The sequence below is a fragment of the Corvus cornix genome, chromosome 2, assembly GCF_000738735.6.
Source record: "Corvus cornix cornix isolate S_Up_H32 chromosome 2, ASM73873v5, whole genome shotgun sequence".
Lineage (NCBI taxonomy): Eukaryota > Metazoa > Chordata > Aves > Passeriformes > Corvidae > Corvus > Corvus cornix.
Genome location: NC_046333.1, coordinates 50,909,642 through 50,934,687, shown reverse-complemented (window position 1 = coordinate 50,934,687; position 25,046 = coordinate 50,909,642). Strand labels below are relative to the sequence as shown.

Genomic DNA, 25,046 nt, shown 5'->3' with positions numbered 1-25,046 from the left:
ATGACTCAAGTAAAACACAGTAACAATTACCCAAAGCAAAGTTTTGGATATTGGGGTGATACAAATACAGCATGATATAAAAAGCAGTAAATACCCTCAGCCGGCCTTAGACCTATGACTGCTGCATTAAAAACATTCCTTCTCCAATTTATATTTCCTGTCCCATAAGAAAACCATTGTTTGACTCAAAAAGACAATACAAGATTAGGTCATATATCTCACATAACATAAAGGAAAAAGTATATTCATGATACAGAATTGTCTGTTAATAATATGGTCAAAGATGGATACCTGATCTCATTAACATTGAAACTCTGCTTTCATCACTGACGATTTTTGAAGAAAGTACAAATAAAGTATTTCATATCACCCATCTTATATTAGTATGATATCACAATACAAGTCACCATGTCTACCAAAGCTCTCTAAAACATTGCTGAAGAAGCTGACAAGAGATTCTAGATTTCCTAGAGTTATATATTCTGTAATTTTTAGGTATGTGTCACACTAGTGAGGATTTGACTTAGTTTGTATGACATAATGTGACAAATTGTATCATAATTCTAATGAATAAATCGGTTAATGGAACACAAAAAGATTTACCACTTCATTAAAAAATATTTTAAAAATATTCTTGTACAGACCCTTTCTCTTACATATGAAATACCAGTTGTGCCTGACCTAGAGTATCTTCTTTTTGGGAACTACAATATTACTAAGATATCGGAGAGTGTCAGGAAATAAACAATGCAATTTTTAAATGAGACAAAAACATAGGAAGATAAGAATGGATAACAGGCTAAAAATTCTAATAATGTTAAGAAAAATTTGACATGCATTTATAAAATGGTTTTATAAAATGCAAAAATTTACCTTTCAAGGTAAGAAATATTTCTCTAACAGTTGTGCTATTTTTAATATTTTGCTAAATAAAGCATACAAAATGATCAATGTACCTGTGAACCATTTTGTTTCGTGAACATGCATGAGGTTGACAGAGGTACTGAATACAGCATTTTAGACGCTATTGTACATTTTGATGGCTCAAAGAATGAAGTTTTTTGTGCTTTTGATATGTGCCAGAGCACATACCTTCCAAAATACTACTTACCACAACAAAAATTTTTTCCACCCCTTTTTGCACTTCTCATATCTTATTTTCTCCCTTGAATTCCCACTTTGAAGTCAATGTTCATTAGCTGGAGCTTCTACCATTCATACTGCTCCAGAGAGACCACTGCCAGGTGAGAACTATGCAATTGCATCTATCCCATATTCCAAATCAGAAAATAATGGACAAGTAAGACAGGACTTTGCAAATAATAACCCAGAATATCATCTCTAGATTTTTGGTTCAGCCCCAAAATGCACTTCATAGCAGAAAGAACGTACAATATCATGAACTGTTAGTACTCAAGCGTTCATGGACGCCTCCTGCTACGCACCTCAGGGAGCAAACCTCCTAAAGTGGGAAGCGTCTGTTGGAAAAAGAGAATGTTAGGCTGCAACACCAAACAGCTGGGATGGCAAAGGGCATGGACAGAGTGTTCACAAGGAATGTTACCTTGCAGCAGTCATACTTAACAAAAACGCACACGGTACTTTGTTACACTTTTGCACAAGTGTACTTTCCCAATGTTTGGCTGTCATATTATATAATTTATACTCTGGAAAGTATGTGTGGGATCATTTTAACACCAGCTAACAATATTACAAAACCTGAGGACTTTAGTCTTTTGAATAGCAAAAAGAGATACTTGATACCTGGAAAGCTATTTTTATTTTATCTTCCAAGTCTTTGAATCCTCATCTGAATCACGGAATCTTGTTTAAAAAGCCTTCCTCTGCTACAATTAACAAGCTATGCATCATTAATCCTCAAAAACTGCTCATATTCTTTCTTTATATAGAGGTAGAATCTTTTCCTTTACACAAAACACTAACGTTTAGAAATATCATACTCAATCATAGCTGTTAGGATAAAAACAGATGAATAGTTACTAAAGGCTTACTAAAGAGATAGCTCTTCATATTTTAACTGCTGACACAGAATCCAGGGCAAATACAGGAACAATTGCTTTTTCTCACTTTGCCTTTTAATCAATAACTGCAAATATATTTTTGTAGATTATTTCCTACACAGGATTATTTAAATCAATATATTTCATAACATGAAACAACAATTTACCTATGCATTATATAGGATTGCAAAGTCATTAGTAAATGCTTAATACCATTACACAGTTTGCCAAGTGACAACTTAAAACTTGAGATTACTTCTCTTAAATTATAATTGCTTCTTTTATAATATATATTTTCAGATGAAGCATACACCCTGTTTGGCCATGGGGTTGCATAACAAGGGAAGTATATTTTTATGTTATGATGCATAAACTAAAATAGTTATTTAAAAAAAATCTTATTCTGGAACTCCAGAACTTGAACTTAAATGATACTGACCAAAGGAATTTGGTCATAGAAGATCAGATGGAATGCGTGGAAGACCAAATAAAGATATCCTCAAATGCTTGCAAGTTGAAGGCCATGGAAATTTAAATATGTGACTTGAATACCAAACTGATGCTTTGGGGGTTTTTTTTAAGGAACTTGAAGAAAGGTTGTTCCATGATTCCTTAGACCTATTTTGTTTAATGTAATGGGAATCTTTAAGAACATAATAATAATAATAGGTTATTAATAATATTAGGTACTCCTAGACTGTAATTTTGTAAACTTATATGGCATTCAGGACCCTACTTACAAAATTCCCATTCCATGAAATTTCTGTCCATAATTATACAATAATCAAAGAGAATTAAAGTTTCAAAAATCCTGAAAACCAAAAAAACCCCAACACATTGCCACTATGCCAAAACCATGGGGGGCAATCTACCTGTAGTATCCATGAGATATCACATCCGAGTAACTGTGATTCAGATGAGCTAAACTATTTTGAAAATTTATTTTATAAATTCTCCACATTTCCAGCTCTAACTCTGTGTACATGCTAATCAAAAGAGCCAATATTAGAATACCACATCATGCTGTCTTGAAAGCTCATAGAGCTGTAGCACAATACCCAGCTCTACATCCCTAGGCAGAAGCTAAAAGTCATCCTGTGGACAAGATTATTAACCAATTCTCAGCAAAAATACTGTCCAGTGAGCTGCACATGCCCATACTATAAAAGGAAAGTTAAGACTTCCATTTAATTTGAGAGCTGTCTTGAGAAAAGCATTTGCAGCTAAGAAAAAAAAATAAATGGAAAAATCACATAACATTTTGTCATCCATAATACTGGTAGCCAAAACACATGCAACAAGACAAGGCTGGAATGGAGAATATGGCATTTAAGAATAACTTCTAAAACTGCTGACTGTTCCCTCTTCTGAACAAGGAATCACTATGTGATAACATTTTAAATGTACTTTGTGCTGCTTCTTTAGTTTTTCTAAGTAAAAAGGTAAAGAATTACACACCAATTCACAATCAAGTCTTTCTCATTTAGCATGTTGGCCTTAGTTCATTCAGTTTTCTGAAGACAACTCGCCTTACATCTTGCACCAATTCAATGTATGCATCAATATATGGTCCCAGACTTTCAACTGGATTTGCAACTGAAAATGAACTTGGGCTATAGCAGCTGATTATGTACATCATCTAAGAAAGACAAAAGTGTTGGAAAAGAATTTTGAAAATAAAATCATATTAAACTCCAATGGGAGAGGATGTAAGGAATAAACTTAGACAGTAGTGATGAGCTGTGGGCAGGCTACTGGATATAACTTAAAATGATTGAATGGCTGCCATTTCAGTTTATCAGCATCTTATTATTTTAACATTGAACTGTGTTTGTCGAACAGCTAATTAGTTAGGAAGATACATTTTCCTCCAGGGCAATTATTAATTTCCTTCTGACTTCAAAGAAATGAAAAAGCTCTTAGTGTAGATAAGCACACCATTATATTTCAAGTCTGATTTAGATTCTCAGAGAACTGAAGCTGCAATATGATACACAATTGAAAAGGAAAAAAGTGGTTTGTTTTGTTTTTTAAATCTCTTTCAATTGCTATGTCATTACTTAATATTCAACAACCAGACTTAACTTCAACTCCCCCCCCAAAGCATATATATTCAAATAACTTTTTTTCATAGTATCTTTGTTCAGAAGCTCAGGATAAGGCTAGTACTCAACTTCAAAGGACTGAGTTGCTCATAAAATGCTTACACACAGCACTGACTTTCTGTGCTCCATTTTGAGTTTGGATTCAACTGAGCTAAAACTGATCTCTACTATTATAAAAACAGAAGAATCATTTTAGGATTAATAACTGGAAAGGGGATTAAGAAAACTCATTCTTCAACCAGGCACTGCTAATTCCCTTTTTCTCTCTCTACAACTCTGCTTTCCTATGTGAATAACGTCTACAAACCTCACAGGAAAATAGTATTAGTAAAACATATTATCAGACATGGAAGAAATATCTATTGAACTATGTTGCAATTATAATGCAGCCAATAGCTATTCTATCTAGTCTAGATACTGATAGTGAAAGAAAATTCTTAAACAGTATTTTCAACTTTAATTCTGTATTACTTTTGGCCAGAATGTCAACACACTTGTTATATTTACACAAAAGTTTGAAGCTATAGATCATAATGTATATTGTTTAGTTGAATAAGGCACATTTTCTATCTAAAATATTTGTAATCTGCTGTGTACATTGTTCTACATGCCTAAATAGAACTAGTGATAAACAAAAGATTTTTGAACATTTATGGTTTTGTACAATAAAATGCCAAATAAAAGACGAATCAGATACATCTGTTTTCTCCTCCAAAATATGTAGTCATTTATATTTTAAAATAAGAGGTCAAGTGAATTCAACTTATGATGGTATTTTATATTAGTGTATATAAACAGATATACACTATGATGTATAAAAATTCTATATATTTTAAATATATCAATTTATCTCTATATTCCATATTTACATAAATTGTATTTATGCTTAGATGACTTTGTCCTAAAATGTTATAACATCTTCACTACACAAAAGTCAAATTCATTCACAAGAGAAAAGAAACAAAATGCATATTGTTTCAAACTTTTTATCATGATGACCCATTTTTCCCAGAATGCAAAACAATGAAGTTGGATATCAAAACAGAAAGAAATGTACCCAGTTTTAATTTTTTTTTTTCCATGTCTTACCTTCCATATTATACCAGAGTCTCCACCTTTGAAATAAACTGGTTACTATGGGGACAGTGATAATTGCAGTATAGTAATGCTCACATTATAAGCAGGGTACCTTATGTTTTACAATTTATTCCTTAATTTAATTTTTATTCCACAATTAACAGTTTTAATTATAATTTTAGAAAAACAATTAAAATTGTTAGAAATTAAGTGAAAAAATTCATTGTAAAACTCACATATACAATAGGAGAATCAAAATCATCATGCATTATAAAATAAATACACATCATTATTTATTAAACAGTAAGCTTTTATTGGTTGGTCACTATCCAATGCTGTATCTATTTGGGTGGGAAATTGAAAATCTAATTACTTTTCTACAGACATAAATAAAAATTAGAACATCCTATATGGTCATCAGTAAATGGGGCAAAGTAAAGGAAGGCATAAAATGAAGACAAAACATATGCTAGCATTTTTCCCTTTCTGCCTTATAAAGGGACAGAGTGAGGAAAACTGTCTCATAAGCAGAGACCCATCTTGATTTCTTCACTACTCACTCATCTCATTCCAATACCCAGTTTTAAACCTGGTTATGATCTAATTCTATACTCCTGGTAGGCTAGGATTCAATTGAGTTAAAGATTTTTAAACTCACTGCCAGTCAACCTTATCATGAACTTTCATTATGTGCATGTAATTAATTGGGTCCAATGAACAATATCAGTACTGAGTTATAGACTTTTCCCCCCCACCATATAATTAGAATATAATTACCCACAGGATATCAGAATGATGCAAAACCTTTCCTCTAAATGTGCCCTCATTAGGAAACAAGTCTCAATGTACATTTATTCAATCAGTATGAATTAATTAAAATGTTACTGAAATAAAAGAGAGTAACATTAAAGTGTATCTGACATCTATTAAAAGACTATCACTTGAGATCTGCACACAGTTTATAACAAAACTCATTTAACTTGAACAAAAAACTTCACCATACAACAAGTCTTATATATGGTAAACAGGAAAGTAAAAAGGACTAAAGTTGACAGACTTATTTTACTAAGACACTTAAAATTACTGCTGTGAGATATGAAAAATCTTTATAAGACATTGAATCTTGACAGATATGTGATGTTTTCATGACGTACACAGTATCAACTACATGAGTTTCCCCATTGTTTCTTTTTCAGCTGACAATGTAGCTTATTGTATTTAAGAATAACATTTGACAAGCTCTTTTTTGTGCAGTTTTGAAGACCGGAGGGCCGTTATTTAACTTAGACCAGCCATCCAACTTTCACTTGATGAGGCATTTTTGTTCTCTCTCCAGCCACTAAGAGTCAGTCATCTGAGTGATTTTTGGTAGCACTGGTATAATACATGATGCTATGAAATGCAATGTCTGAAAAAGTCCTTTACTGTGCAGAGATTGTTGAGGCTGGACTTCACAAGAACTGAAGAAATGAGACATGAGAAATGCTGGATGAAAAAGGAAAAAATATGAATGTCCCTAATTCTGCAAAAGAGAAGAGATGAGAAGGGATTCAGCCTGTACTCTTGAAGGAAAATTTAGGAGAAGGCATCTTGTTCTGAAATGAACTCTGCAGTTTTCTGGAAGGAATCCGGACTTCCAAAGTTGCAGGTGGAAGGGAGGGCCAACATTTTTTGGAGATCAAAAATACAAGATTTTTCATCTTGCTGTTTTCCCTATATTCTATGGGAGAAGAAAATACATTCTCTGGCACCTCAAAATACTCAAGGACAAGCCTGGTACAGCAAGCATTATGCTTATCTGCTTTTATTTACCTTCCATGTATACACTGCATTGCAAGAATATTAATGCTCAGCTGATCGCTGAAGCTAAATGTGTGACCTGGGCGAAGGACCCTTCCACTGTCAGATTTGTATGTCTGATAACAGACACACTTCCTATGGCATGGTTAGACAGTTTTGACAAGGATATAGTCACTGGTTTTGCTGTCATTATTGAGAATGCTGGTCTCACATACACTGAAGTATTATGTTTCGCAAAAGGAATCCCCATAACAGGAAACAGGAGACACTAATTAAAAAATTACTAACACAAATTATATGCACACTATAACCAATCACTTTTAGAAGAAATTATTATTAGCTAATTCAGTGAGGTAGTATCTGTAACACAATTAAACTCAGGATTTTAATGCATTTTTGGAAGAAACTAGTAGATGAACAAATGTACTACAAAATTATGAAGTCCCCATTAAATCACAGTATTTTTCATTCCTAACAATATAAATTGTGCTGAAATACATGTCTTGTGTTGCATTGTCAGTAACATGATTCCAACACAGGAAAACATATTTACTTCTGCTTATGTCTTGAAAATTTGGAGATAAAACAAACCTATTCGAGGGTGATTTGACTCTAGAGTGGTTTTACATATCCTCTAAACAACTTAACTAAACTCCAACTGTGGAATAAAAATCTTAATTCCCCTATTTCTCTTCCTCTCCTGAAAAGAAAATGTAGTTACACCAATATAATTGAAGATAAAATTTCATGCTGAGGTTTCATTCCGTTTATACCAATGGCAAATGATAAATAACATTAAAATGAAAACAATAGCCCAATAACAGAATCATAGTTTCCAGATGCAAACTTTTAAAGTATGACCTCAAATACTGAAAATTAAATAAGGTAATACAGAATATAATCATCCAACAAACTTAAAATAATATTTTGTAACTATTAATCAGAACTTGTCCAGATAATACCAAAATACCATAGAGACAAATTACAAAGCCACTCTTGTGACTTAAAAAATATCTAAAATATTTCATAAATATTTAAGGCAGGTTTCCACTGGATTATTTCATTGAGAGCCATGGAATAATCCCAGTTTACACAAGAAGAGGGCCAAAGCCTAGCATCTGCTCCTCAGCAGATTTATAAACAAATAGATGAAAGGATTCATTACAAAACAAGTAATTTACAATAGGAATGAATATTATTCCAAATGATCAGCAACTGGTTTAAGATTAGGATGTATATTTTCTTTTTTTGCCTCCCCTCAATAAATTACACTTTCTTAAGTTCAAGCACTTCTTACACTTATTATGAAATACGTTTAAAGAGGACCACTCATCTGTTCTCTTATGAATATGATGATGCTATGACTTTCATCAGCATAAAATATCCAATTTAATATGTGAATACGTAAGTTAATTCTAAAGCTCCTTTTTAATGATAAAACGGTCAGCTCTTTTCTATGCAACCTACACATAGCACGCATTTTTATTTTCATTGAATTGAGTTATTGTTTTTGTGGACAGAGAAATTTACTGTCCACGACTGCAGAATAAAATATACCATAATGTTGATGCATAGCTTACTGCAAGACCAGTGTCATCATTCTAGGTAACCTCCGGCTTAGATCAGAGACCTCAGCATTGCAGATATACAATATGCATCCCAAGCAAAAACTGCCCATAAGAATAACTTCATTATTCTGGGAAGTTGGATCTATAAAAGATGTAAAATGTAGAAGTGTCCTGCCTATACAGTTTCTGGTAAGTACAGTCTGAATAAGTGATAAAACCTGAGTCAGCTTCAGTTATAATATGCCCTACAGAAAGTTCATTCTCACATGAAGGAAAATGCAATATGCAGAGGGTAAAACACACTTATGCCTATAAACCCATCATCCAGGGTTACACATTGTGTTTAAGGTTCACATAGTCCTGTGAATTTAACAAATACCTGGCAGTCAGTCCCAGCAGTGTTTTAATGCTGCATATGATAGAGGATTACATCTGAAATTAACATACAGACAACTCACCAATACTACTGGGCAGATTGATGTGGGTGGTAAAATATGGTCCTTCAAAGGTCCACAGTCACATTCAGGTTTCAGATGTGAAGCACACTTGTTATGCAACTACATGAAAGCAGAAAATTAAGATTCAACTTAGACATTTTACTATTACAGTGTAAGGAAATGGGCATCCTAGAATGGAGTGAGTTTCCTTAAATTAATGATTACCAAAGTACTGGAAGGAAAATGAAACACACTACAGTGGAAAGCCCCCTAGGATGGGAAAAACTAGCAGATTTGCATTGAAGTGAAGAATGACGGATTAAAGTGGGGGAAATTGTATGTGTGGATCAGCACACAAAATAAGAACATTGCACGGCAGTACAGTAACACCAGCATACTGTTAATGGTGACCAAAAGCTTCATTTCAGAAGAGAGCTTCTTGCACTGAGCCAGGAACTTCTGTTCTACTACTAGTGAGCAAGTCAAGGCAGCTTTTGGCACTACTGGTGTGACTCTGTTTCCTTCCTGAAACTGATACTATAGATTCAAATATAAGAGAGGAACACAGGAATATCCTACATTAAGCTTCATTAGGTAAATTTTGGTCTTGATTGTGTTCAGGCTTCCACTGGGTGCTGAGGAACCAGAATTACTCTCCTTTTTCTAATTTATGCTTAGAATTCATCCAGTTTCCTTGAAAGCAATAACTAGTTCTACTCTGAAAACATGAAAAGAATATCCTCAAGTCTGCTGACTGGAAGAGCAGTGGTTGACTTCCGTTTTGTTACAGAGGTTGAATGGACAAATGTGTATATAACAGGAAGATAAAATGGTAACAATTAATGATAAATGATGAAATATTTTACTTTAGCAATCAAGAGTTCTTGTTCATAATTTAGAATTTAATTCAAATGTCTCTAAATATTCAGCCATGCAGTACAAAGGCACAGTTGCATGTTTGGATCACGCAAAGCATTCACATTTAATTGGTATACTTCACAGTATCATTAGAGACAGTCAGAATAAAATAATATCGTGAAATTTTGTGAAGTTTATTTCTCTGGACACAATGATCTTAAAGGTCTTTTCCAACCTAAATTATTCTGCATTTTCATCTCTGCATTGATTCAATAAAATACATTAAGGTGTTCAGATAGTATCCACTTCCCATAGAGATGGACATTTTAAAAAAAAATATTTATATTTACAGTAAAACAAAAAAAATCAGGCTAATAAATATCAGGAGTTGTGAGGTAAAAATCTTATAAACATGCAATTTAACTAGTATAACACATAGCACACAGCATTAGTCCATCAGGTTCAAAAGCTGTTACAAAATCTGTAGTTCAGGGTCTGCACCTGTAAATCACAGTTTTTCAATGACTGACTCTTTCTCTTAAATGGTTTAACGCATATGAACTCTATTAAAATTACAATAAAAATGTACCAATTGCTGATGTATATAAACTTTACTGGTAATATGGTCTTCATAAAATTATCTGGTACAGTTAATTTTGACATGACATTTCTGAATTTTGAACTGAATGGCACCTAATATTAGCCTTGTCCATATTCATTTATACTGCGAAGTTACCTTTTTAGGCAGTTACTTAGCAACAGAAAATAAAAGTCTAACGAGTTTCAATTTACTCTGAGTATTAAAGCCTTATTGTGAGGGTATTTTGGTAGCCCTGTAATCTAAATCATTTGTCATGCTAATTCTCTGCCTCAGTGGTAAGGCTACTTGTACCATAATTAATGCACACCAGGCCATGTTACATCAAATAAAAGTATCTTCACACATTCAGTGGTAATTAGCAGCTTTGCAACTCAGTGGCATGCAAACTTATCTATGAAAAAATAGCTTAATCTTCTTATTAGTCTCTGCTGATCTCTGACAACAGAATTGACACATAGCAAATAACAGAAAAGGTAGAAGAAATGTAGCTTTCATGAAAATAACACTTGGACACAAAGATATAAAATAATATGCAACCCTCTCAAAAAAAATGTATTTTAGCAGGTTTCAAATACATTTCCCAAAAACTCTGTTATCCTAAACCTATCTCTGGTAAAATATTACCTCCCTCAAAAACCTGTAAAGCAGGAAAAAGTGTATTTGCTGGAGAGAAAAGGAGGGGAAGAAAATTTTCATGACCATGGTAGAGAGCTATGAAATTTATATGGAAGAGGGATCATGGATTTGGCTGACAAGCCAGTAGAACAAGCCTCCTTAGTGAAAAACGCCTCTGAATTTTGGGACTTGAGTCAGTTATTTGACATCAGAAGTGACCCTATTAAGTTGTAAGGACAGATATTTAAAACGCATTCAAATCAGTGCTTCGATTGTAAGCCGTAAATATGTGGTACAAGGAGTTGAAAAATGCCTGAAGGATGTGATGATAATTATATAACATCAGAATATCCATTCAAGAATCTGTTAGAAATTTAAAACACTTTTTTTCTGTAATAAAGGTGCTACTATTAGAAAATGAAGTTATTGCAATAGAATGTATCGAATACAGAGAATTGCAAGTGAATAGGAGTTTGAAAAATAATTTGCAGTATTAAAAATACTCATTCTTCATTTATGTGTCTAATTACATTTGAAGCTATAAAATGAAAGAAAAATATTATTAAATTTATTTGAAAATACAAAATTACTTTTAAAAAAAATCTTTAAATTACTGATGGAAATAAATTGAAAAATTGTAAACCTTAGTGCCAACATTTTCAATTTCAGCTGTCAAAAAACACACACCCATTTTTTTTAATTGGAATCTTGACAGCTCTTTAGGCATTTAAATAAGCACACAAACACCCAAGATATTTTCAAAAGAATTTAGCCTTTTTCTTTAGAGTGACTTCAATTATAAATAATTCCTCAGTACTTCTTTGGTGAATAACAATTCTTATGAAAATCCTCTGAATCTTGATGTACAACTTCAAGGAGTAAAAGACCTTTACAAATCTGGTCCAGATTCACATGAAATAATGGGAAAATAATTTCTACTGAGGAAAGACAGAATTTGCAACTTCCTTTGACTTTAAAAGTCAATATATATTACACAATATACATTTCTTGAATGATATACACATATTATACAGATGTAAACACTTCTATATCTACAGCAGAACACCCTTATCTATCTTTCTAAACACATATAGCCATTGCCTAAGTTTAATTATCTGCATGCAAAACATTTTGGATTGGGTGTTTCACTCTTTACATAAATTATCCAAATTTTGACAGCAATCTGGACTACATATTTGCTTTCTTCTAAAATATTGTTTTTTAAGTAATCATAACAGCTTATCACTGAAAGTATCCTGGATCTATTTTCTTTGATGATGTTTCATATTTTGCATTCTTGTGTTAAGAAAATATTTCATAAAACATCCAAACTTGTATGTCTAAAACAAACATTCACTAATGCCTCAGTCTCATATTATTATTTAAAGCACTGAACAAACAACTGCTGTTCCGTAACAATAGTAATAATGATATCAGCAAAACCAGCAAATACAGGCGAAGAAGGCTGAAATCTCTCCCCATTTAGATTTAAATCCTGCCCTGGCTAGAAACAGAAATACTGGCATTGCTCCTTCTAGCATGAAGATCTCACTTATAAGGGCAGTGTTCCCTGAATGTCATTAGTTCCAGTTACTGGTTCCTGCTGAATAAGGAGTGCACAAAAGTTGTATATATTTGACTTGGTGCACAGATTAGTATATTATCAACTTGTCTCTGCTATTATTCCCAGACGTTGAAATCACTGTATCCTACCAGATGTCCTCAATTTCATTTGCCTGTCAGTACATTGCCAATTAGACCTAGTGTCACAGTGACCTTGATTTTTCCTGGTACTGAAAACTCTTTCATAATCTTTCTGTAGTGTAGACTGGGAATTCCACTCTTTAGTGGCACACATTGTTTTCATATGGATATTGTCATGAAGCAAAATTTACCTTTAAGCATATTTGCTTGCCAGAAGTAAGAAGTCCTAAGAATATTCTGCATATACCATTCCTTAAATACACACTAATCATTGCTGATGACCAAATTGAATGAGACATTCCAGATTATGAGGCTACAGAATGACATTCCATGATTTTTATCTCCCTAAGCTGCGTGAAAGGTTTTACTGTAGTATACTCACTGTAATCTGACACCAAACACAGTGAAGTCCAGTCAAGCCTTGGTAACACTTTATAGTTTTGTGACACTTATCACATTTTGTTGGACAGTTTCCTTCTACCCAGAAATGGTGCATTACCTGCAAAAGAAAAATGAGGATATACATAGAGTTACTAAATTAACAGGTACATGGCAAAGTTAATGCTACCCCAAACTTACATCAGTATTCTTTTTAGACTTCACATATGTTTTGATGCAAGATGCAGGAGCTCTTGAGACACAGCGTTCATGGACTGTATACTTGCAAACTGAAAAAAAGACACATTATTAGATGTTGAGGCAATGGTGTTTCTGCCTACATTTCTATGAAACAAATAACATTACCAGCATGTCATCTCTAAATAATCAATCCAATCAGTCAATGAAAACTCAAACTAGACTGCTTTTTCCATGGAGTACAAAAGGCCAATTAGAACAGGAAATATTATGCAAGTGAGAAATCTAAGAATGCACTATCATTGCATAACAGGAAATGCTTAATTAAATCAGACCTCACTAAATTTTTTCACAATAACTCCCAAATGACAAAAATCTTAAAGACAAATTGGTGACTGCCAAATGGTTTGGTGTCATTTGCTAGTAGGAAGAAATATATATTTTACAAACTATAGGCATGAGAGCAGCTGGCAAGCACAAAAATAAAAGCCAATGAATTTATGCTGTTCCTCCCATTGATTTATAAAACTGAAATGGCTGATTAGTCCATTTTTGAATAGGAATTGTTTTCATGCATTCCATGTAATCACCATAACTTTAACTCTTGTTTTACAAAATACCAACTCCTGAGAAGCTTTATTTTCCCCTTAGCCTTCCAGCACCAGTTTTAGGTAACTACTATTGCTGACCAGGTCTGTAAAGATCATGCTAGCTGCATTTGGAAAACATACAAATGTCAGGGTACAATGCAAAGCTCTCCTGACTTCAATGATACAACTGTGCCAAGATGAGGAAATAATGCTACAGCTTATGCCTGCATTCAAAAGAGTCAACTATTAAAAACTGAGAATGAATTTCTCCCTGCATGGTATACGTCTCAGGCTTTTGACCTCGAGAGCAATTAAGCACAAAGTACTTCTAAACACCTTGCTTGCACCTATTACACAAACCCAGTGGGAGGCGCAGCCATTAATCAGACAAACTGCAGGGAGTAACATTGTTGATTGGACCATGGAGGGATGGTGAGGACCCCTGTGGTTCCCCCTTTTTTTTTTCCTCCCACACAATCTAAAATGCAAATAATGAAATCTATAGCAATGCTTTGAAAATATACTGGAGAAAAAGATTAGCTAAACAAGGAAATAGTGAAATAGTTTTGCAAGTAGACTCATGCTTCTTGCTGCATGAAGTAACTGAAAGGAACATGTTCTTCAGATACTCTGAGACCATCATTATCACAAAATAAATGCCAACCATCATGACAAATACATACTCAAAAGATACACTGCAGCAGAAAAAAATACAGCTCTTGCAAGGCTGGTCTTTTTTGGGACAGTTTATGTAACCAGCCTACCCATTTCTGATAACTACTAAAGAAGGTGATCTACATTATTTGCTCAATAGAACTCTCTTTCCAACATATATGGGTCTTATTTCTTCACAATAACAGTCTGACAAAAAAGAATCTTAAAGAATGTAACATTTCGAGATCTAATAGTCAAATCAGTATTTTATATATATATTCCAGTTATTGTCATCAGCATTTATTAATCTCAAGTTATGCAATTTCAATTTGTTTGAATTTTAATTAATGTATTTTTTCCATTTCATAGTATGGTGAATGAAATTATATGACATGAAAATGCATACAAGGATTTACATACGAATTATATTTTAGAGGGGTCTGCGGCCCCCAGAGGACAGAAATGGTCAATTCAAAACTCTCATTCATTCAGACTAACCTCAAATTAAATCAATAGAACTGTACAGGCAGAAAGGTCCTCATCAGCTGTGAGGGGCTATCTTTCATACCAAAAATGGTGAAAGTCATTTACACTAAGAAACCGATTATTTTACCAAAAAAGAAAAATGGAGGGTGACTCAGTACCATCATGACAAGAAGACAGTTGTGTACTAAAGATATCATTAAACTAATGGAGCAGGGCATAACATGAACCAGTCACTGGAACCATCTACAAGACATATTCAAATCAGAAAATAGGTCTTAAAAAAAAAGATGAATAATCATTGGAACACACCACAAAAGAAAGATATGGATCATCTGTTTCTGGAAACTTTCAAATGGAGACGAGGTATCTTTCAGCAAGCTTTGGTTTCCCAGGAGACATGTTATGAGGTGGTCAAACAGATTATCACAGAAAATACATAGATCCAGCTCAAGGAATTGAAAGGTAGTAACTGCATCTAATCGCCTAATGAAGGGCAAATTAGATGCAGTAGCTTTTCTGCGTTCCTTTTCTTAAAATCTATGATCAGTTAATATGTGGATTGAGATTTATGACTACAAAACAAGCAATTACAGAAAACTTCAGAACCATTACAGAAACTTGATTTCTGGGAAACAGGGATTTTCACCTTCAAAATTAACAAAACAGTAATTCTGTGCAAAATTTGAATCAACAAACATGGGACTTACATGTTTGTCAAGCTGATACCTATTGTAAAATCATTAATAAAAACAATAGAAATAACAAAAGTAGAAAGTTAAAACTTAAGCTTGATATTTACTAACAGAAAATTTAAAAATACAATAGTAAAGAAAAAAGGAGCAATAGACTCCAAAGGGAACTAACAGTGTTAATCCTTAGAAAGAAGAAAACTCCCTCAAACAACATATTTCAAAGCCAAATATTCTGAAAAATTAAAAGAAGAACCTTGGACACTCAAGCAGAGAAGAGAAGGGGGAGCCACTACTGCGGTGGCAATGGTTTTGTAATAGGAAGCTACTAGATCTCTGTTACGTGGCAAGAACAACATTTCTAGCAATAGACATGTAAGCAAATGGACACTGAAATGCTTATACTCACAAGAACAGCAGAGACCTTGCTTGCCTACTCCGATTAGCATGTTCAAACAAAGATTACAGTAGGCAGGCTTGTTGAAATGTTTCAATCTCCATACATGCTGCCCATCATCTTTCACATTCTGCACAGGACATAAGAGAAACAGATTTCACTTAATAAAATAAACAATGGAATATATAAGTGCCCATAAAAATTGGAGATTGACTCAAGAACATAAAAGACAAGCTGTTACTTCATTTAAGACTCTGCACCAGATCACAGCATAATCATTCTAAATACACAGGCAATGGTATAATAAAAAAATTCTTCAGAAACTCAGGGACATCCATATGTTTCAAAAACAACTCAGAAAAAGCCACCAGGCTGCTGTTGTCACTGCAACACAATGTATCTAGTGTGATATTAAATTACAACTAATATTGAAATTACTTTTTTCCTAGACTAATCCTAACAATAAAGGTGCTGCAGGTCAGAAGATAAAACTCTCTAAAACAAAGAATATAAAGAGTTTTCTAAAACCACACATATTTTTAATGACTGCCAGAATTAGGTACATACATCAACATATGTAAAACAGGAAAACTAACCACACCACAATAACTTTTCCAAAAAACTAGATGAAGCTAACGTAATATCGCTTGATTTAAAAAAAAAAAAAAAATTATCTTTTACCCAATATAACATCCAATGGAACACAGGCAGTTAAGGTCCATCACCTGCAAATGGGCTGCTTCCTTGTGTATTGCCGAAACTCTGTAGTCTTCTTGGTCATGTCATTGCCAAAAAGAAATTGCCACATAGCTAAAGGAAGTCACACCCAGCTCTGTTTCTCAGAAAACACATCAACAGCTGGTTCTTATCCAGTTTCTGATTTCTCACATCAAAGTACTATTACTTGGCATCATGCATACACAATATTCCTGGCTAAAATTTCAATAGTCTGATGGTTTTCACTGATGAGAATAGTCAATGTAAGTTTGTGAGCATAAGTTTTAATAAAAACTTAGTTTTGTTCTATATTAGCATATACTGTATGAGTTACGTCCTTAAAAATCAGTATTGCTCTGTTCTAGGAGTTAGAAGTTAATAGAAGTCAAGTATGATGAAGACGTCGTCATCCTTGTGGGCAAAAAGAAACATCCTTACGCAAAAGCAGCACTCTGAGAAATTAAGAATGTTTGGCTCAAAGCTGGGTCTAAGCTAGGACACAACTTTGAATATTTCCTACAAGTAACCTAGAAACAAAAAGGACTGAAGCCAGTTAAAATATTATTATTTTTTTTTTCTCCAGTGAGGTATCAGTATCAGAGTATAAGTAATAGCTCCCCCAATCTTATCAGCAGGAGTTCAAATGCCATCTCTGACAGCTGGGCAATGTCAGGGTCCCCTTTCTGCAGAAAAAGCACAGCAGATGCCTAATGTGGGATTCTCACTGGCAAAGAGTGTGGAAGTTTTCCAATTTCCCCTGAAGAAGCAGAAATAGATTCTGCAGCTGTGAAGCACTAGAAGCCTGTCAAGCTCCTTCATGACTGGCAGCTGAAGAGGATGTATTTCATTAAACACAGCTCTCTAACTTCTATTTTTCTTCCCATCTTACTACCATAGTCCACACTTTTTAAAAGAATTGTTAAACTACAATATAGTATGTGAATTTCAAGCCTTCTGAAAGAAGCAATTATTCACTAGACAACAAAGACCATGTAAACCCTTCTGAGAAAAAACAGCAAACAATGTACACTTCAATTTTAACATCACTCAGGTCATCAGCAGATACAGTCATAAACCATAAGCACTTAAAATGTGAGCTGACCAGCCTTCCTCAGCAAAATAGTTGCTGGTTATGAAAATTAACAGAAATGCATAATTATGCACAAAATTGCCCCTCTTCCATATTAATTTTGTGTTACTTTTTCATTTTATTTTTAAAGAATGACCATTACATGTGAATATGTCGCTTCTTATTTGAACAGAACATATGGTCTAACTTAGCTGGCATTTTCCTTATCAGAAAAACAAACAAGTCTTGATGTGGGTGTTCTGCCAATTAAAACACTTAGCTGTGTTACAGACTGCAACTGATGCAAATCCATTACATAAACACAATGCACTTTTGGAAAAGAGCAAATTAAATTTTTGCTCTTGTGCACTGCTAAAAATAAGCAATAAAGTGCTGCATATGATTATGCATGCACATAACTTTTTAAAACACTGCCAAGAGAAAAAAAAAAGACATAATATGAAACAAAGCCACCTCAATGCAAGTCTTTAAGTATGAATAAAATCCACAATTCTGACACATCAGTGCATTTACTGACATTAACTCATTTTGCTTCCATATCCTGAGAAAGAGTTTAAAAACAAATAGACATTAAGAAGATCTCAAAGCAGGGCAGGTACAGTAAAAATCTCTTCCTCACTTCCTTATACACATCACTGAAAATCAAGCCTCCATATGTCATACACAGACTTTAAAACATAATGACAATAGTAACATTTGTTTTGTTAACAACAGTTCTCTTGACTTGTGGTCCTGACCCTGCCACCATGGATTTGATTGCCAAAACTACCTGACCTTAAAAAGCAAGTCAACGATAAAAGAGACAACCTTAGAATTAGTGGAAAATTTTATGCTATCACAGACTTTAGCTACACATCCCTAACCTGCTTTAATATTAACTTATATCAGCTTTTCAGATATTTGTGTATAAAGGCAGACAAAGAGATCTTCAAGATTTTGAGACTTAAAAAATGTAATGAAATCACTGATAAATTTTGATCCCAGCAAACATGCCCTCTTCCAATAGCTACAGAGTGTCTAAAATACCAGAATGTTCAGTTTTTTCTATGAGAAGAGTCAATAAAGAGCATCCAAGTGAGAAGGATGTTATGGAGTAGTCGTTATTCTTTTACTGATTACTTTTGTTTCCACTTATTTTAAAAATATTTACTTGACTTGTATAAGACAATTTTATTACTGATTTTTAGGTATTGTTCAGTCAGTGGGAAGGTGAGAAGAGTTTCCATTAAAATATGCAGCATCTCCTTTTAAAACAAATATAGTTACACTCTATACTCCTTTGGTTTGCTCTCAGCAAAGAATTCATATCATGTTTTGTTTAGTTCAATTTCCTTTGGGAAGAAAGGGTTTTAAGTCTGTTCTTGGTCAAGTGGAGAGGGAGTAACCTGACTCACGGGACATACTATTTGGGAGGGCTCCTCACTTCTAATTTCGGAGACATTTTGTGTGTATGTGTGTGTTTGAGAAAGCAAAACAAAACAAAAATCTTCCACAGCCTTCATCCATGCAGTTGTCCAGAAACAAAAAAAGGACCACAAGAGGGAAAATTAAAAAGTTTTTTAAAGCTTCATAAGTAGCCACAGTATTAAGTTTCCCTGTCCAAAATCTGTAACCATCTGTCATCTGCAGAGACTTCGATGATGCAGAAATTAAATTGTAAATAATGGTAAATCTGTATACCTGCATGAAATACCATTTATTTAACACCTTATTCACAGAAGAGGTTAGTTACTCCTGACTTTTCCTGGGCTTTTTTCAACCTAGAGACAAAAGGAAAAGCGGGACTGCAGTAAGGAAAGGCGTTTGCGAACTTCCCGCAAGGAAGCGGGAGCCAGCCCCGCACGGGAGTCGGCGGCGCGGTCAGGGAGGGACGAGCAGCGCTCCGGCAGCGGCTCCCGCCGCCGCAGCCTCCCACAGCGGGGACACCGCGCCCTCTGCGGGCCGTGCCGGCAAACCAGACCGCCCGAACAGCTCCTCCTATCCCTTACGGGGAGCCTGCCTCCAGCCGGGAACGAGCCGGCACAAAGGGAGCGAGCTGCAGCTCAGAGGGCTCGAGTTTGCCCCCTGTTTGTATGGAAATAGCATATGGTGCACCGGAACTTCGGCCTTCTAGAAAACTCACCTGCCACACTTCAGAGAGGACTTGCAGAAATGTCACTCAGGACAACAAAAGGCCTGATTGCCCTTCTTCCTCTCTGAACAAAAGAAATAGAAGTCTATGAAACTGCCCAGGTGTTAAGCAGTCATTTCAAGCTTCAGCCTGAAGGGCTCACTCATGGTAGGACAGATCCCACTCCAGACTTGTAAATGCTTGCGAGTCTCTAGCTCGGTTCCATTTCAACATACTCACAGCTCAAAAAGTATGGCAACAGTAATGTAATATACAACATGAGAAGCAGTATTCCCAAGCATGGACTCCCACTGAAACATTCCACGCCACATTTAATCAAAAGAGTTTCAAATGTTGCTTTTGAAATTATTTGAGTGCATTTGCATAATATTTGCTGCTTGAGGATCCAAAGTAACATTTTAAGAGTATTTCCTTATGATTTCTTTAAATATAGTCACAATCAACACAAAAGTTTGTTCCATCAAAATTTACCTTGACTTAAAAGGTGAACTGGGTTGAAAATTACAATTAGTGATTTAAAAGAAAGGCATATTGGCCTGATTTCAAATTATTGATGACTATGAACTATTTACTGGTTTTCAACTTTTCTCTCACTTTAGGGCAGCTTTTCAGCAACTGTACAGTACCAGGTACAGTGCAACTGTGACATCTAGTGGCCAGTAGAGAGGAATAAAATACTTCCCTAAAACACAGGATTTCTTTAAACACTAGCATTTATCAACTTCCAGTTTATACTTCCTTTTTGTGCAATCTCACTGACAGAGGTGATAGTAATCATTTGTGACAGGAAAAGTGAGACCAAATATCTGGCATGCAATTATTTTAAAAGAGAAATCAAGTGCTTCTATCAAATCATGGTGGAATAATATTGCACACCACCTACCAAAGACCAGAGTACAATGCTAATGGCTAACAAAACCCATCATTAAGAGGCCTTTTTTGCACAGATTACAAAAGAAATTTTACGTGATGCTAGCAGAGTCAATGAGGTCACTCTTCTCTTCTCTTACAATGTTAATCTACTTAAATTAAGGCAGAAGCAAATAAAAAGGTCAGAAACTTCAAAGGTTTCTACTGTGCAGAAGTAGAATAAAAAGCCTAGTGGTCACTAATGTGCAATAGACCACTTCCCAAAGAAATCAGGAGTACTGCAGGGATGTATCTGTCCAATTTGTGTTTGGGTGGGAGACTAACTATTAGCTTAAGATGCAAAAATAAATATGGAAAGTTGATGAGGACTGTGAAAACTCCAGACTGAAGTGTGACACTCAGCAAAAAACTACCTTGTACATTTATTACTAAAACTTAGACCACACAAATAACAATTTCCTCTATACTTAACATTTTCTTTTTCTTCATGAAATTCTCACTTTACATGAGAGAATTTCTACAAAACAAAATTCCATGAAACTGGAACAACTAAACATGGCAGTAAGAATTACTTTGTCTTAACAACAAAGGTTTTAGTAGATGCCATATAGAACACATTTAGACACTGCTAATTGGAAAAAAGGGTAGTCACCCAATACAAATGGATTATAATACATGTAATATATATATACAATATAATGTATACATGTATACAATTCCAAGATCTTTTCTTCTAAAACAAATTGCCAAGTAGTATGTGTATCTATCTCAGAACCCCTATAGAAAAAGAACCAATTAATTCTTATTTAAATTCCTTATCTTGTACCCAAATTGTTTGTTTAGAACATCAACTGCTTTCAAAAGCACCAGAAAATCAAATACATGGTTTCTATCCTGGAACATTCTCAGAGATAGAACTCTGTATTTCTAAAGTCTACCTTCAAAACAACTCCAAAATCAAATCTTAGGAGGAAACAGAACATAAAACCCAGCAAGATAAAACAAACTGGATATTAAGGTTGATTTCCTAGGGAAATTAGACCTTTTTATGCTCTTTCTCCTATTATCTTCATGACTCCAAACTGTGCCAGCAACTTTTAAATTAGTTTAGTAAATTCAAATAAATTTGAAGGGCAGTAGAAATTTCATGAAAGTCTAGGAAAAAGGTACGGGGGGCAGGGGTGGGGGGGGATGCAGAGAGAGAGAGAGAGAGAGAGAGAGAGAGAGAGAGAGAGAGAGAGAGAGAGAGAGTGAGCAGAAGGAAATCAGGCAGATTTCCTTGTTACTTCTTTGACTTGATAACAGGTGGCTGGCAAATACTTGTAGTAACAGCCTAACACTCTTATCTCTTTCAGAAGGGGATTACTGATGAGGTCAGAGGGCAAAGGCCAGAAACCTGTGAGAGGTTAGGCTATCTCAACCCCACTGCTCATAAACACTGACTTGCTTATTCTTTTATTTTTAAAAAATATAGTTCCATACTTCACTTAAATGGTCCTTTTTTTTTTTGCAATTATTCTGACTAAATCATCTAATACACTATGTAATAAAAACTGATTGAAAGTATTTAAATGTAATATGGAACTTTTACATGATATCTGACCTTTCTGTATAGCTATTAGAGGAAGCTAAAGATTAAGTACAAACAATGTAGCTGAATTCTAAAAGTACTATGACAAATCTGCATCTGAAATAAATTATCATAGCTTCACTGATATCAGCATAACAAATTAGACCAGCTGAGAATCTTCTATCCTTCCTACAAGCTCTATAAACAGTTAAGTATATAGTGTTAATGGACCCCAACCCAAAACAAATTAAACATTTCACTGGTATCATAATTTATTTAAATAAACTATAGTGACAATACTTTGTCATCATCATACTAGACCAGCTCTGAACTTGATCTCTTGGATTTAAAATTTTGTCATTGCCAACTTCAGCATAGAACCAACACTTAAAAGAAGTGACAGAATAGTTTGGTTGGTGGGTTCTTTGTTTGTCGGTTTTGTTTGGGGTTTTTTGTGGTTTTGCTTTGGGGTTTGGAGGGGGGGGTGGGAGGTGGTCTTGTTGTTGTTTTTTTCCCTCTGATTTTCAACATATGAAGATTACTTGGACATGTCTAAGCAGCATAATCCAGTAGGTTATGCCCCTTATTTTCGCATACTAATCAGCTTGAGGAAAACCTTAAGATATCACAGCACTTTTTTATTTTATTAGTGAGTCCAAAAGATTCTTATCTTACTTTTCATTACCATAACTAAAAGGAGAGAGATAGACACCCAAAAAGCAGAGACCTGGGAAGCTAGGTTTGCAAAATCTAACAATGGCATGCAAAAGAAATAACAGCATCCCACTAACGGGATTGATGCACTGGAATGAAGAGTTTGGATAACACATTAGATGCAGCAAAACCATCAAAATCATGCTATCAGTTTCCACTAAATAACAGACAGGCATTAGAGTTTATCTTTATTGATTTCACTTTTCAATGATCTTCACAGGGATGTGTCCTAAAATACACTTTTATTCATATATATTTTTATATACAAATGGAAGTAGTACATTTTTGATGGTTTAATGAAAAATATAAAAATTTTGTTTTTCTCTAAATATTATGTGATGGTTTAAAAAATTAAGCAGATTTAAACATAAAAAGAAAAATAGGAGCCATTTTAAAGAGTTCATCATCAAAAATCATATCCTAGTAAATCACTAGCAAATTACTAGCAAATCAGCTCATATGTAGGTAATGGACGTCACATAAACAATACTTATGTATAATACAGATATTTTGCATGCTATTATAATATTTTTTCCACAACTCAGCATTTATGTCTATTAAATGCATCAAATACTAGGAATACTCTTGATGGCAGAAACACCGACCTGTGCTGATAACAGGCTGCAGAATTTTGATCACTATTTATGTATTTTTAGTATTTTCATAGTAAAGCTATGTGCAGCAAGATAAATATCTAATAACTAGTAAAAATACTCAAAATGATAAAATGTTTGATAACATAGGTTCTTTCCAACAGCTTTTGCTTTAATATGAAAATAAACTCTACAGAATGATCTGCATTAATTTATGCCATAATTTAAGGAGTTTCAAATTTAGAAAGAACGAAATGTAGACACAGAAAAGTACTCCCAGACCACCTATACTACCTGTCATAAAAGAAAATCTGTGCTGAAAATCTGCTATACTGCTCACTTGAGAGCATTTGCTGCCCGTTGTTTAGAGTAATTCTGTGGAAATAATGGAACTCATCCTGACAAAGATCTCTTGTTTGATGACAGGGAAGTAATTTGACATTTTTCTTACTCAGTCTCACATATAGAATTAGGGAAGTAGTACTACAATGATCCAGACACAATGAAAGTTATCTCCAATTCAGACTTTTTACTTGTAGTTTAATAAATAAGATTTTGCAAGACATAATTCTTCTGTTCAACAAACTGGTTTCTTACGTATTTCCCTGCACAAAGTATCAATCTGAGCATTCTTTGTGCAAATAAAATAGCACAGAGCAACTACAGCAGTCTAGATTTAGTTCAAGCCATAGCACTAAATGCAGAAAATAAATATTATTTATTCAATATGTGAAAATTACTTAAGAAAAGATGAGATGAAAAGGCTTTCTTTCCAATAGCAGAAAAGCATTTGAAACCTGTGTTTTGATACATGAGTTCAAAATTAGCTCAAATACAGGACAGCAGGTGGCACTGACAGCATGCCAATCTTAGAACAACTGTGTTGAACTGGTACAAAATTGATCATATTACATCTGTATTATCTTTAATGTGATGTTGTAAATGTAGAGAACATAAGCTCATCTTTCACAATACTCTATCCTTTGCTGTAAGTGTTCCCTTTGATATTGCTTCTTACTATACTTTATTAACGTAGTTACAGAGATGGAAGATCTTCGCAGGGATGTATCATGACAGGACAAGAGGCAGCAATAATTGCTGCAGAAGAAATTCCATCTGCACAAAAGCTCTTTCCCTTGAGAACAATTAACACGGGGAAAGTTTGCCAACAGAACTGGTAGAA

General features: G+C 34.3%; 1 protein-coding gene across 10 annotated transcripts in view; it reads right to left on the bottom strand.

Moving 5' to 3' along the window:
• The window catches only part of DGKB (diacylglycerol kinase beta), a 381,223-nt gene that overhangs the window by 219,666 nt on the left and 136,511 nt on the right, over nt 1-25,046 (bottom strand). For 8 of the 10 annotated variants that reach the window (XM_010399089.4, XM_039549085.1, XM_039549084.1 and 5 more), the window contains 5 exons: nt 16,191-16,308; nt 13,366-13,454; nt 13,169-13,285; nt 9,030-9,128; nt 1,446-1,478 (listed from right to left, as the gene is read on the bottom strand). In XM_010399089.4, coding sequence (XP_010397391.1) covers nt 1,446-1,478; nt 9,030-9,128; nt 13,169-13,285; nt 13,366-13,454; nt 16,191-16,308 — 456 coding nt within the window. The remainder of the gene's footprint in view (nt 1-1,445; nt 1,479-9,029; nt 9,129-13,168; nt 13,286-13,365; nt 13,455-16,190; nt 16,309-25,046) is intronic. The other 2 variants (XM_039549088.1, XM_039549090.1) reach the window with 1 other exon arrangement.